The 15,876-nt window shown below is 38.7% G+C and overlaps 1 protein-coding gene across 1 annotated transcript in view; it reads left to right on the top strand.

Annotated features, from left to right (window-relative positions):
• Positions 1–15,876, top strand: part of BTAF1 (B-TFIID TATA-box binding protein associated factor 1) — a 94,770-nt gene that overhangs the window by 19,265 nt on the left and 59,629 nt on the right. The window contains exons 3-11 of the mRNA XM_055119133.1: positions 146–260; positions 1,502–1,648; positions 3,810–3,973; positions 6,769–6,905; positions 13,163–13,292; positions 13,562–13,630; positions 14,412–14,501; positions 15,296–15,391; positions 15,487–15,663. Coding sequence (XP_054975108.1) covers positions 146–260; positions 1,502–1,648; positions 3,810–3,973; positions 6,769–6,905; positions 13,163–13,292; positions 13,562–13,630; positions 14,412–14,501; positions 15,296–15,391; positions 15,487–15,663 — 1,125 coding nt within the window. The remainder of the gene's footprint in view (positions 1–145; positions 261–1,501; positions 1,649–3,809; positions 3,974–6,768; positions 6,906–13,162; positions 13,293–13,561; positions 13,631–14,411; positions 14,502–15,295; positions 15,392–15,486; positions 15,664–15,876) is intronic.

The following is a 15,876-nucleotide window of genomic DNA, read 5'->3' as shown; positions in this document are numbered from 1 at the left end:
CTAAGGTTGTATAAAATTCAATTTTATATAAATTGGAGAACTACTGAATTATATGTTAATAAAACAGATTTGTTTTTCTCTGGCTTGCTGCCTTGAACAAACAATATTTTTCTGCATATATAAACTATTTTATAACTTTTTAAAGGTATTGATATATTTACGGAGTACAAACTGGGATACCCGGATTGCAGCAGGACAAGCTGTTGAAGCTATAGTGAAAAATGTACCTGAGTGGAATCCAGTGCCAAGAACCAAACAAGGTGCTTTTAAGTGTTAAAATAGTTTGCAGTAAAAATTTAGCGGTGTAGCATCAACTGTAGAGTTCCAAGAACCAAACTAGTTGGCTTTTAAGTGTTAAAAAAAATAATTTGCGTTAAAAATTAATGGTGTAATATCAACTGTATATATTATACATTTTATATTTTAATATAATTTTATTTTGTTTATTTTTGGGTCACACCAAGCATTACTCAGGACTTACTCCTGACTCTGCTCATGGTTCATTTCTGATAGTGCTCCGGAATTATGCAATGCTGGGGATTGGACTGTCCTCAGCTGCATGCAAGGAAAGCAACTTAACTCCTGTACTAAAGCAGTGTTTCTGAATTAGGGCCCACCCATGAAAATTGTACAATGATTGGGCTATAGCTTGAGATTAGAGGGCGAATGGTAAGACAGGGGCACCACAGGTAGGAAACGATGTCAATAGTGGGTCTCAGAAAATCATTGCAAAATACTGACTGTATCACTGTCATTCCAGTGTTCATCAATTTACTTGAGCGAGCGCCAGTAACGTATACATTTGTCCTGGCCCTGAGATTTTAACAGTGTCTCCTTACTCATCTTTCCCAATGATTGGAGGCTTCTTTCAGGTCAGGGGAATGAGACCTGATATTGTTACTGTTTTTGGCATATTGAATACGCCAGGGGGAGCTTGCCAGGCTCTGCCATGTGGGTGGGATACTCTCGGTAGCTTGCTGGGCTCTCCAAGAGTCATTCATATATATTTCCTTCTATGATGATGTGTCGCATGGCCGCTTCGCAACAAAATACTGACTAAAAGAATATATATGTGTGACTGAAAGTCAATCATGAGCAATTCAATTAAAACAAAGACAAATATATATTTAGGGCACAGAAAAATATACCAGAGGTGATATTCTTGCCATGTAAGCAGCCTACCCCAGTTCTATCTCCAGTACCAAATATTATCTCCCGAGCACCACAAGTGATCCCTGAGCATAGAGCGAGGAGGAAGCTCTGAGCACCTCTAGGTATTGACTCCAACACTACCCCTCTCCAAATAATATCAGTATCACCTACCCCAGTAAAATTCATGTCTTGCATGCTTTAGACCTGGGTTTGAACTTCAGCATCACACACACACACACACACAATTGTGTTTGCATGTGTGTGTGTGACTCCCACATGCCTCAAGCAATATTGTAAAAAAATTATAAACTTTGGCTTTATTACCATATTATTTTTGAACTTCATTTAGAATCTACTTCAGAAAATGCTGTGGAAGATTTACCTACTACAGATCGGTTGAATTTTGACAGATTTGATATATGTAGATTGTTACAACATGGGGCATCACTTTTGGGATCTGCTGGTGCAGAATTTGAAGTGCAAGATGAAAAATCAGGTATGTAGTAGTCCTTTGTTTTAAATTAAAAAAATTTCAATTTTATTTTTTTTTTTTTTTTTGCTTTTTGGGATTCGAACCTGGGTTGGCCGCGTGCAAGGCAAATGCTCTACCCACTGTGCTATCACTCCAGCCCCAAAATTTGTTTTAATTTTGACATTTAATTCCTCTTTTGTTCTTCTTTCTGTATCTCTTGTGGAAATGATTGGAGGTCACACTTTGTTATAGTGCACTAGAGACTGCATACTTGATTGTGGTGCTAAGTGTCCCAAAAAATTAGGCATGTCTACTTTTCATTTGGTTTGGTCTCTATTCTTCATGCCTTAAGCCATGATTTTTAAACCATGATTTTTAATCCAATTTTTAGCTGTCCCACATGTTATGGTACTGAGTTTACCCTCAGTCTAAAAGTGGCAAATAGGGAGAACTCACCCTGTACCTTCTTTCAGGTACTACGGCAAGTGCCCCAAGTATATTCTCACTTTTATTCTTTTTTTCAGTGACTCAGGCAGCTGATTTTTATATTTTGGCTAGAGTTTGTTATTTGTGGAAGGTTAGTTCAGTGAAAATTTTACCAAACTATTATTAGAAGTAGATCATTATTATTATTATTATTTTTGTTTTTGAAGTAAAACAGATTTTTCTTAGGAGGTTTTGAGGAAGGGAAGGGAGAGAGCAAGAGAGAGAATAATGTACTCAAGAATGAGCATGGACTTCTCCAAAGGTGGAGAGATCCCCAGTACACATCCCAGCATTAGATATGAAAATATGAAAGTACACACATGAAAAAGCCCACCTCAAGGGAGATGCAGGTGCCACATGTGCTTGCCACTTATGCTCAGCAGCAACACCTGGGCCCAGGCATCACATGGGCTCGGGCAGCATATATGTTCCAGCTCATTATTATTTTATTTTATTTTATTTATTTATTTATTTATTTTTTCTTTTTGGGTCACACCCGGCGATGCACAGGGGTTACTCCTGGCTCTACACTCAGGAATTACTCCTGGCGGTGCTCAGGGGACCATATGGGATGCTGGGATTCGAACCCGGGTCGGCCGTGTGCAAGGCAAATGCCCTACCCGCTGTGCTATCACTCCAGCCCCTCATTATTATTTTAAAATGCTATATTTTTCAAGTAACTTAGACTTGTCTCCTGCAATTTAGGTATTTCAAAGGAGAACTTTAAAGGTGTTTTAAAGCAGAACTTTTACTATTAAGATACCGTTTTTCCTCTGGTTTTCGCTGAAGTATTGAGAATTTTATTTGGACTAGTGAAGATTTGTTCAATTTTATTGCTTTACTATTTGGACTAGGAAATGTCATCAGAATAGATAAAGGCAAAACTTGGAGCAATTATGTATATATTGGGATTTTTTAATTTTTATTTTTTGGGCTACACCCAGTGAGGTTCAGGGGTTACTCTTGGCTCTGCACTCAGGAAACATTCCTGGTAGTGCTCACCATATGGGATGCCAGGAATTGATCCTGGGTTGACTGTGTGCAAGGCAAGCACCTTACCTGCTATACTAGTTTGCCAGTTCTTTTATTGGAACTTTTCCCCTGCCAAATAAAACCTATTTTATATATACTTGGTAGTTGGTAATAGGGCAAGGAGAAATCTTAGTCAAAATCAAAACCTTAGGATATTTTGTTAGCTACAACATTGTTTGCTGATCATGATCAGGTATCAAAACTTACGACATGCTCATCAGATACTGTGATTGTGATTTGTTTTATTGTCAAAAGTAATGTGTTTAGTGTTTAACAGTTTAAGAATTTTTTTTTTTTTTACTGTTTTGATTTTGAGTTATCTTTACATACTAGAAAACTTCTTGGTGGCCAGAGAGAAAGTACAGAAGTTAAGGCACTTGCCTTGCCTAGAACTGACCCCAGTTTGATCCCTGGAAACACCCTTGAATACTGGTAGAAATGATCCCTGAGCACATAACCAGGAGGAGGCCTTTAGTACAGCCATGTGTGGCCTAACCACCAGCACCCCAAAGGAAAAAAACTTCTTGGGTTCGGGTTATGGCTCATTGGGAAAGCACATGCATCGCATGTCTGAGACCTGGGTTCAGTCCCTGGTACAGAAAACAAAAACAAAAACAAAAAACTTCTTAACTAAATTGAAGGAACATTATTTCTTTGCCGTTTAAAGGAGAAGTGGATCCTAAAGAGAGGATAGCACGCCAACGAAAACTATTGCAGAAGAAACTTGGCCTTAACATGGGAGAAGCCATTGGAATGAGTACTGAGGAACTCTTCAATGATGAAGATTTGGATTACAACCCGACTTCCGCAGCCCTTGTAAACAAACAGCCTGTAGGTAAAACCATTGGTTACCTGAATTTAATGTCTTTTTAAATTGAATTTCTGTTCATTGACTCTAAAGTTAGAGAAATTTCCTATTGACACCAAATGTTAAATTAAAACAGTGGTGTGCTTTTTAAAAGGCATTCATGTTGGGAGCTTTTTTTAAAAATTTTTTTAATTTTTAATTCTTAAAAATTTATTTATTTTTGCTTTTTGGGTCACACCTGGCGATGCATGGGGGTTACTCCTGGCTCTGCACTCTGGAATTACCCCTGATGGTGCTCACGGGACCATATGGGATGCTGGGAATCGAACCCAGGTCGGCCTGTGCAAGACAAAAGCCCTACCCACTGTGCTATTGCTCCAGCCCCGGGAGCTTTTTAATGTGTCAGTTGCTTTTTTGTTTCTTTAGTGAAGGCCAAGAAAGTTATAGGGACCATCATTGATATACTGGCACTAGAAGTCTTTGGAACTATTAGTCATTTATTTGAGAAAATAACAAAGGGAAAATTTTTCAGCTATGTAAAAAATATTATTAATATTAGAATTATTAATAATAATTATTAATAATTATAACACATGCTCCAGTCCATTTAACTATTTCTCTGGTCCAGAAAGAAACTTGTAAGTATTTAATATTCTAACATTAGTAATTAATTAGAATAATTAATTATTCTATAACTAATAGGATTAGAATGTCATTATTAGAATATTAAGTACTTATAAGAAGTTTCTTTCTGGACCAGAGAAATAGTTAAATGGACTGGAGCATGTGTTCTGCATGCAGGAGGCCCAGCTTCGATCTGTTTACCATTCCTGTCTGCATAGTTTAACATATTAGCTAATATAGATTAAATTCTCTTTTGACAGCTTCCTGCTATTTTGTTGTATGACTGAACCATAGTTTTGTGATTATTCTTTTCTATTCTTTATCCATCCCATCTTCCCATTTCCTAAGGATGTCTATATTCCTTTTTTTTCCACCCCTCTCCGCTCTGAACTTTTTTTTTTTTTTTTTTGCTTTTTGGGTCACACCTGGCGATGCACAGGGGTTACTCCTGGCTCTGCACTCAGGAATTACCCCTGGCAGTGCTCAGGGGACCATATGGGGTGCTGGGAATCGAACCCGGGTCGGCCGAGTGCAAGGCAAACGCCCTCCCCGCTGTGCTATGCTCCAGCCCCTCCGCTCTGAACTTTTTAAAGGTGCTGGTAAGAGCTGTTACTGTCTTTAAAAAAAATGTATGTTCACACGAATGCTATTTTATATTTTGGCTTTGGGGCCACACCCAGTTGTGCTCAGGTGCTACTCTCTGTTCTTTGCTAGAGGATTGCTCCTGGTGGTGCTGAGGGGTCATGCAGTGCTGTGAATCTAATGCAGGCCTCCTGCATGCAGAGCATGCGCTCAGCCCACTGAGATATCTCTCTGGTGCCAGAATATGTGCTTTTCAAAAAGTCCAGTACTTTTTCCTCTTGCCCTTTCAATATTCTTTTAGGGCTCAATTAAGAATTGTTTAGGGAGGGCCGGAGTAATAGAGTGGATAGGGCTTTGCACACATCTGACTGGGTTTGATCCCCAGCACCATAAAAGATGATTAATTCCTGAGTGCAGAGCCAGGAGCATTGTCATGTATGACCCAAAAATTCCCTCCAGTTCCCCCATTCCCCCAGAAAAAGAGTTGTTTTAGTTAGAGATGCAGCTTAGAAGCAAAGCATGTGCTTTGCATTATGCCATGGGTTCAGTCAGCATGCATACATTCACGCAGAAACCACACATAAACACACACAGAATTCTTGCTTTGCAATCAGGAAATTCTTTTCATTTCTTTGGCCTTCCTTTTAAGTGGGAAGTGCTTTTATATGCCTAAACCAAATATGACTGTTCATTTGCAGGTGGTAAAATGTTTGAAAAGCATTTCGCCACGCAAGTTTTAAACTGTATTTTTAGACCGGAGGTGAGTGGTTGTGAGTAAGCTGCAGACAGGAAAAAAAACCAGGTTTTATTTTTTTGTTGTTGTTTTGTTTTTTTAAGGGAGCTTAAAAGGGAGCAGGAAAAGTGTGCATAGACATAGACTATAATGACAGACTAATTAATTACAGAGACATAGACTATAATGACCACAAGGGAGGAATAGAAATGGGCTACAAAGGGAAATATGATGTAAATGAAATAAAAAGAATAAAAATGTAATGTGATTACAGTATGATAATTGAGCAATGTGTAAGATGTGTAGTACAGGGCAAGTATATTAGAAAAATGGGCTTCCAAAACAGTTGGATGTGGTGTAAGCTTGGAGACTATAGCAGGATATCCATACTAGTGACCCTAGTTAAGTTGAAGTATACATTTCAGTTTTATTCTTATAGGCAGAAAGCAATTTTAGGCTTGGGTTCAAAGCATTTAAATCATACAGTGTGTTTTCCATTAATGTAAATGGTCATATGTACTCAATAGGATAATAAACAAGTCTCTTGTAGCTGCAATTATCTTTATATTTTCAGCAGATAATTATTTTATTAGCTTTCTTTATTATAACTTTTGAAGTTATTCCACTTTGAAGTCCTAAGTTAGGAGAATATATTTGTGACACATCTCTGACATAAAAAGTTAAATACAAGTTTTGAGTTGGGAGAATAGGGAAGAAGGAAGAAGAGCCATACAACAGAATCAAAGGAATGTGTCAAAGAAAGAATGCAATCAGACTGTATATAGTAAAGTATATATTCTCAGTTCTTGACTGAGACAATGGGTATTAATTTTATCTTAATTTCAAAAGTTCACACTCTGAATTCTTTTATTCTTTTAGACTCTCCAGGCAGCTGAATTGATTGACTCAGAATTTCGAACAGGAATGAGCAATAGACAGAAGAACAAAGCTAAAAGAATGGCCAAGTTATTTGCGAAACAGAGGTCTAGGGATGCAGTGGAAACGAATGAGAAGAGGTAGTAATCATTTTGTTTATTTATTTCTAACAGAAAGCTTAAATGTGTTTTATTTCTAAAAACATTTGCAGATATTTAGCTATAGAGTTCCATTTGGATTATCTTGCTCAATTGTCAGACAGTATTTATCATTACTAGGTACTAACAACAAGAAAAGTTTATCCATGTCATTTTTTTTCCTACTAATTGCAGCTCAGGATGAGCGCTGAGATCTTTAAAAAAAGATCATATTTCAGTCAGACAGAACAGGTATAAGTGCCTAGTCATGAAATATTCTTGGGACACAAAAGCATATTCTGGGACAAGTATATAGAAGTCAGAGTATTAAAGACTGTGGTCCGAGAGATGTCCTAAGGGTCATAGTTAAGAATATTGCATTTGGGGCTGGAGTGATAGCAGAGCGGGTAGGGCATTTGCCTTGAACGAGGCTGACCCGGGTTCGATTCCCAGCATTCCATATGGTTCCCTGAGCACCACCAGGAGTAATTCCTGAGCGCATGAGCCAGGAGTAACCCCTGTGCATCTCCAGGTGTGACCCAAAAAAGGAAAAAAATAAAAAGAATTTTGCATTTAGGGTCAGAGAAGAGAGTTGAGTAGACTGAGTCAGAGTCATTGTTTAGCGTATGGGAGGGCCAGGTTTGATCTGCTCGGTTCTTCAAGCACTGAGCTGGGAGTAGCCCTAAACACTGTTGGGTATAAGCCTGCACCTTCACTCCCCAATTGAATTTAGTGAACAGAGAGTTGGCTCAAGTGGCCATATGCCTAGAATATGTGAGGTCCTGAATTTGTTCCCAAGTATAGCATAATCCCTATGCACCAAAGGTGGTATGTCATCTTGGTGGCATTGCAGAGTGTAGCCCTTATTTTTTTTTAAAAAAAAGTATTGCGTTTAGTAAAATGAGAATTGTCAAAGTATATCACTTGTCTTAGCCAGGGGCTAAGGAACTGATTGATACTTTGCCAGATCCTGTTGAAAGAAAGTTAGGAACAGTTTAGGTAAAACTACTGTTCACTTTCTTAGTCTGTTAACTAAAATGTTATCTATGTTGTGTGGAACAGTATTTCTCAAAGGGTGATTTCTGACAACCCCCTTCAGAAACAGTTTTGTGGTTTGTTAGAAATAAAGATTCTTGGGGCCAGAGAGATTTTATAGCAGGTTAGATACTTGCTTTGCATAATGGTCAACTCAGGTTTGATCCCTGGTACCCATATGGTTCCCTAAGCATTATCATTAGTGCTTCAGAGCACAGAGCCAGGAATAAGCTCTGAGCACCACCAGATATTGCCCCTCCCCCGCAAAAAAAAAAAGAAAAGAAAAATGAGAACTTTTTGTTCTCGTTTGTTGAAGAAAAGCTTGAATAGGAAATTAATAAGCACGTGAGAGCTTATGAAAATAAGGTTTTGTTATAGAAGGTTGAACCTTTTGTTGGGCTTGTTTTTTGGTTGTTTTTTTCCCTGTACTCAAGAGGGGTGACTCGGGATTTACTTGTTATCTCTTATTGCTGAGCAGTTGCTACTAGTTGTGTTCAGAAAAGTGCAGTGCCAGGGGTTGAACCTAGGCCTCCTGCGTGGAAAGCATTTGCTCTAGTTTGTTGAGCTCTCTTTCTGCCAAAGGGTTTTGTATTGTCTTTAAGTACAAAATCTTTGTTGAGCTCTTAACTACAGAGTTTGTTAAGCTAGCACTTTATTGGGTTGTAACCTAACGAGTATTTCTACTTTTTTTCCATTTAAGGACTTTTATCCAAAGACTTAAGTATTGTAAATAATAGTTGTTATTTTTCAGAGTTCATGATTCATTCCACAAATATTTATTGAATGCTTTCTCTGTGCCAAATACTATTTTAGATTCTCAGGATACAATAGTGAGTTAAAGAGATAAATATTCTTGTCTTTGGGGGCCAAAGAGATGGCCCAGCAGTTAGGTGCTTGCCTTACACATGGCTGACCTCCATTCAATCCCTGGCATCCCATATGGTCCCCTGTGTACTGCCAGGAGTAATTCCTGCTCGCAGAGCCAGATGTAACCCCTCAGCATCGCTAGGTATGGCCCCAAAACAAAAGCAAAACAAAAAACCAAAAAGAATTTTGTTTGGGGGCCATGGAGATGACGCAGGACAGGAGGATGTGGTTTTGCATGTAGGAACTCCAGGTTTGGTCCCTGAATACCACCTGAGTGGCTCCTTAGCACTTCACATTGGGAGCTGCTTCTAGGCACTGCTAGATCTCAATACCTGTTGTGCCCTGTCCCCCAGCCTATCTACCTGAGACTTATATTCTACAGAGAAAGATAGACATTGAATAGGGTAAATATGAGAAATCCATGCTATTTATATATAGCATGTCAATACTAGGGATAGAAATAGTAATAAAAGATTATATGACAAGAAAGGAATATGTGAGATGTTGTGTGGGTTGAGTTTGAAATGTTATTATTTTGTGGTGGAGTGTTGGACCACACTTGGCAGGACTTAATTCCTGATTGTGTGGTTAGGAATCACTTCTCAGGAGACCATGTGTAGTGCTGGGGATCCATCTGGGGTCAGCCAAGTGTCTTAGCCCATGCACTCCTTTCTCTGTCCTAAGAGTTTGAAATTTTGTATAGGGTGATCAGTAAGAGATTTAGAGAAATAAATCTTTTAAAGTAAAGATCTCAGTCTTGGAAACACATAGATTGTACAAGGGTTAAGGCACTTGCCCTTGGTTTGATCCTTGGCACCTCATTTGGTGGTTTTTTTTTGTTTGTTTTTTTAAATTTCTCTGGTACCTCATATGCTGCCGGGAGAGATCCCTGAGTACAGCTGGGCATAGCCCAAACTGCCCTTCCCTCCTCTCTCCAAAAAAGATTTGAATCTGAAAAAAGCATTGTGCTAATCCTTTAAGTACTGGGAAAAGATATTCCAAATAAAGGGACTAGCATGGACAAAATCTTCCTTTTTATTTTAAAATTTTTTTTAATAAAATAGTTCATACATTTTATATTCAGACACCAACCCCTCCACCATTACACCTTTCCACCACCATATTTTGGGTGTTTCCATTCGAAACCCGAATCCCTACAGAACCGAAATAACATATTTTGTATTGTTTGTTATGAAAAACCGCTGAAGGGGTAGGAGGGATACTGGAATCATCGGTGGTGGAGAATGGGCACTGGTGGAGGGATGAGTACTCGAGCATTGTATGACTGAAACACTGTCACTGTATCATTGTCATCCCTTGCTCATCAATTTGCTTGAGCGGGCACCAGTAACATCTTTATTGTGAGATTTGTTGTTACTATTTTTGGCATATCGAATATGCCACAGGGAGCTTGCCAAGCTCTGTCTGGCAGGCAAGATACTCTCTGTAGCTTGCTGGGCTCTCTGAGGGGGGCGGAGGAATCGAATCTAGGTCAGCCGAGTGCAAGGCAAATGCCCTACACCATGTGCTATTGCTGTCTGTAACTGTACCTCATGGTGATTCACTAATAAGATTAAAAAAAAAAAATAAGAAAAACCGCTGAAAAGCTACAGAAAAGAATCCTTAGAGGAAAGACTATGAAGATTGTTGTATTTTTACCCAGAGAGCATTAAGCCGTTCTCTAAGAGATCACTACCATGTTGTTAAAGGTTGAGCCGTGTGTGCTTTTTATATAAGTATCTGTAAAAAAAAAAAAACAATAATAATGTAAATTTTCTCTCTCGAGCCTGCCTCGATCAGGACTGGGCCTCTTCCACCCAGATCCCTCTTTTTCCAGTAGCTAGGCAAGTCATACCCACAAACTGCCACCCACCCCCTCATGTAATCCCATCAACAGCCAAGATTCAGAGACTAAAACAAAGCCTCCAGAAGTGCACCATGCCGCATTTGCGGTTGCACGGCCTCTTATTGTAGTTATCTCTCTCAGAGAATCCGGCAAGCTACCAAGTGTATCCTGCCCGCATGACAGACCCTGGCAAGCTCCCCATGGCGTATTCAATATGCCAAAAACAGTAACAGTGATGGGTCTCATTCCCCTGACCCTGAAAGAGCCTCTATTGCAGTATCGTTGGGAAGGACGAGTAAAGAGAGGCTGCTAAAATTTCAGGGCTAGGACGACAAATGGAGATGTTACTGGCCCCCTTTCAAGCAAATGATGAACAATGGGATGACAGTGATACAGTGATTTTCCTCTAAGATTGGTTGCCTCCTACATTGAGCCCTATCAAATGTGGTGCAGTAATCCTGAAGAATGGGTAGGGTGTGTGATTTCAAGTATCTCGTGTGGTCCAGGAATAGATTCACTCATAGGTGTTGCTCTGCCCAAGCATGTGGAGAGTGGCCGTGAGCATGGTAGCGGCTGGGTTTTGGAGGTTTCCAGCTGCCGGGGCTGGGTCCCTTGAGGCAGGGAGGGGTCTCAGCTGCCTCCCTCCAGGGTTCCCTGAGTGAAACAGCCTGGCTCAAGGTCCCATACCATGGTTAGGGCAAGTGCCCATGGACAAATTCTTGGAGAAGGAAACATCCTAATAAATTTAAGAACATTAGGACGACCAATGGTGTAATTAAGTTGGAGAGAGAGGAAGGACATTAGAGAGTGAAATTTAAAGGCTCAGTTTTCTTACAGAAAAAAATGGTTAACCAAATTGCACTTTGATGGTTGAAGGTTCAATAATTTTAGAAAATGCTGTGTACTACACTAATGGTCGTAGCTATTCTTTTCTTTGTAACATTCTGTTACCAGACTACCTCAGTGTTTTTTGGTATTTTAGTCATAAAATAGTTACTCAAATTTTCTAGACTTTTTTTTTTTTTTGGCTTTTTGGGTCACACCTGGCGATGCACAGGGGTTCCTCCTGGCTCTGCACTCAGGAATTACCCCTGGCCATGCTCAGGGGACCATATGGGATGCTGGGATTTGAACCCGGGTCGACCGCGTGCAAGGCAAACGCCCTACCCGCTGTGCTATCTCTCCAGCCCCTCTAGACATATTTTTAAAGCTACTGAGAGTATCCCGCCTGCATGGCAAAGCCTGGCAAGTTCCCCATGGCGTATTCGATATGCCAAAAACAGTAGCAACAAGTCTCACAATGGAGACGTTACTGGTGCTCGCTCCAGCAAATTGATGAACAACGGGATGACAGTGATATAGTGCTATACAAGTGTCTTATTGCTATACTTTGTATATTTGTTTTTTTTAGGATCAAAAGCCTGTAAAGGTTAAACTGGCCAAAAACAGGTTGTTACTCTAAGGGAGTTTAAAGTAAAATAGAGAGGACATGGTTTGAAGAGAAAGAAAAATGACAACTTAAATTTCAGATCCAGGGGCTGGAGAGATAGCAGTGGGTAGGGCATTTGCCTTGCACTCGGCCGACCTTGGTTAGATTCCCAGCATCTCATATGGTCCCCCGAGCACCACCAGGAGTAATTCCTGAGTGCAAAGCCAGGATTAACCCCTGAGCATTGCCGGGTGTGACCCAAAAGGCAAAAAAAAAATTTTTTTTCAGATCCAATTTAAAAGCAAAATTTGATTCATCCATTTTACATTTATCAGTGTAGTAGAATATGTTGTGCTCAAAATCTTTTACTTAGGGACCAGAGAGAAAGTAGAACAAGTAGGGCATTTGCCTTGCATATGACCAACCCTGGTTCCATCCCTGGCATCCCAGATGGTCCCTCTGAGCCTGCCAGGAGTGATTCTTAAGTGCAGAACCAGTAGTAACCCCTGAACATCACTGGCTGTGGACCAAAAACCAAATTGCAAAACAACAGCAACACAAATTTTAAGCTGGGACCAGAGCAGTAGTACATTGAGTAGAGTTCATGCCTTGCACGCTGCTGACCTGGGTTCAATCCCTGGCACCCTATACCTGTATACCCCTTCCAGCACCACCAGGAGCCGTAAGTGCAGAGCCAGGAGTAAGCACTGAGCACTGCCAGGTGTGGTCCCTCGCCCCCTAAACATTGAGTAATCTTAGTTACTAACATTTAATTATTATTGATATAGCATTGCATTATAACTATATAAATATGGAGTTTACATCTTTAAATCAACAGAGCAAGAAAGATGCTACCTGCCTTGCATGCAACTGACCTGGGTTTGATCCCTGGCATTACCTGTGATCCCTTAAATACTGCCAGGAGTGATATCTGAGCACAGCTGGGTATGACCCCCAAAGAAAATACACATGAAAATTGAAGTGTATTATTTTAAGTAGAATATCAAAACATTTGTTTAAATAATGCTTTCTACTTTCATTCTTTGTCCTTTTTTTTTGTAAATGGTGATTTTTATTTTTTAGCAATGATAGCACTGATGGTGAACCAGAAGAAAAGAGACGAAAAATAGCAAATGTTGTTATTAATCAGCCTGCAAATGATTCCAAAGTCTTCATTGATAATATTTCAGACAGTTCTTCTTTAGTTGAAGAGGTACTATTGATATATCCTGAACTATTTTATGAAATTGTTTGTAATTTTTAAATATCAGTGTGTCAGTAGATAATATTTAATAATCTGTCATGATAAATTTTATTATAAACATTTTATAGGTATTTTGATTTCAGTGGTAATCACACAAAATTTAAAATTCGCTAATATTAACTAATATTAAAACTAGACCTAAAACTTAGTACTGGGCTTTATTAAATTGCCTAAATTAACAAAAATAAATTGATGGTAATTCTTTTTTACTTATTCAGACAAATGAATGGCCTCTGGAGAGCTTTTGTGAAGAACTTTGCAATGACCTTTTTAATCCTTCTTGGGAGGTAAGATTTCTTTTTTTTTTTTTTTTTCTTTTTGGGTCACACCTTTGGCAATGCACAGGGGTTATTCCTGGCTCTGCACTCAGGAATTACCCCTGGCGGTGCTCAGGGGATCAAGGGATGCTGGGAATCGAACCTGGGTCAGGCGCATGCAAGGCAAACGCCCTCCCGCTGTGCTATCACTCTAGCCCAAGACTTCTTTATTACAATTTATCTCCTCTGCTTTTATTTGCTAATGAGGGCACCCTGTCTCAAGCACAATTGATTTTGATTTGCTTGTGTCTCTTCTTCCCCTATATCCTTCTCAGGGCCATTTACCAGGGCTTTAAATCACTTACCTTCTAAGTAGAAACTTTATCTACTAAATAAACTTTATACACTTTTCATACACCTTGTCTTCTTTTTTTTTAGTATAGTGTTGATTTCTTTTCATTCATTTATCTATAATAGATTTTCCCTCTCCCAGGCAGTAAAATTATTATGAAAAGTGTTGATAATTTTGATTAAGATTTTCTAAACCAGATTTTTAATTTCAAAAGCACTTTAGTGAATTCTTGAATAGGGGCTAGATGCAGTACCAAGGTTAAGGGACTTGCATAGCGTGTGGTTGTGGCCTTGGTAACACTGATCCAGATTTAAAAAAGCCACATAACAGAAATGTTTGAAATTATATGATTATTTCTGGAAAGTAGGAACAAAACATATATTTTTTCATATTAAAGAAAAGTTAAACTTAGTTTTGTAAGTATTTAATCTGTGTCATTTGCTTTTTGATTGTTTTTAGGTTCGACATGGTGCAGGCACTGGACTTAGAGAAATCCTTAAAGCTCATGGGAAAAGTGGTGGTAAAATGGGAGATAGCACTTTAGAAGAGGTAAGTGTAGTTAGAAGTTATCACGTAGTTTTAGTAGTTGGCCTTTATACATTACATATATATGTATATATCTAGAATTAAAAATCAGAAGTAAGTAAGAAATATTGAAAGATAAATTGAGGGGGAAATGAGAAGGTAAGAAGAAATCTGTAGACAGATTGAATTCAGGCACAAGATACTCAAACATGGACTGGAAAAATATGTAGTCATAAGAATATCTGAAAAAGGGGCTGGAGCGATAGCACAGCGGGTAGGGCATTTGCCTTGCATGTGGCCGACCCGGGTTCTAATCCCAGCATTCCATATGGTCCCCTGAGCACCGCCAGGGGTAATTCCTGTGAAGAGCCAGGAGTAACCCCTGTGCATCGCCGGGTGTGACCCCCCCAAAAAAAAAGAATATCTGAAAAGACTATAATGGAATGGGAAGAAAAGTAAGAGGATAGTTTAGAGGCCAATATGTAAAGATATAATATGAAGACACGGCTTATGGGATAGATAATAGATACATAACACATTACTTATATCAGAGAAATCTTTATTTTTATTTTTTTATTTCTCTTGGTCTACAGGTTACAATAAATCCATGAATTTCAAAAGATTTTGGCATATACTATATCAACCTAATTATCAAAGATGATATGCTAATATTAAAGATTATTAATGGGACTATTACACATTTTAGATACTGCTTTTATAACTGAAATCTGTCCCAATATTTTATTTTGAGTTTTGAATTTAATATGTTTCCCAACCAAAGTAATTTTTATTATTAATAGTATATATTATTTTGACAGATGATACAGCAGCATCAAGAGTGGTTGGAAGATTTGGTTATTAGACTCCTATGTGTTTTTGCATTAGATAGATTTGGAGATTTTGTTTCTGATGAAGTAAGTATCCCTTAAGGGAGTCTCTGTCCATTTGATTTCAAATCCTGCAAAATAAACTTTTATAAATAGGATTTTCCTTTGTTTCTCATCTGTAGGTTGTGGCACCAGTCCGTGAAACTTGTGCTCAAACATTAGGTGTGGTGTTAAAACACATGAATGAAACAGGAGTTCATAAGACTGTGGATGTGCTACTTAAATTACTGACACAAGAGCAATGGGAAGTTAGACATGGTGGTTTGCTGGGAATAAAATATGCTTTGGCAGTTCGTCAGGTAAGCATCTCATTTTTGAAATCATATGTGGCAAAGTTTTTACCCTTTTAATGAATTTTTATTAATTATATGAAATTCCCCTAGAGTCTTAAATGTTACGTATTAGTCAGTCATTTGAGATTTGTCTTTATGAAGTACTAAGATAGAGACATGATACTAATAAGAATTTGGGAACAAATTAAAAGATGGTAAATTAGCTTTAGAAAATGGAAA

Source organism: Sorex araneus, chromosome 11 (genome assembly GCF_027595985.1).
Source record: "Sorex araneus isolate mSorAra2 chromosome 11, mSorAra2.pri, whole genome shotgun sequence".
Taxonomy (NCBI): domain Eukaryota; kingdom Metazoa; phylum Chordata; class Mammalia; order Eulipotyphla; family Soricidae; genus Sorex; species Sorex araneus.
Note: the sequence above shows the minus strand (reverse complement) of the source record. Positions and strands in the feature narration are given on the sequence as shown.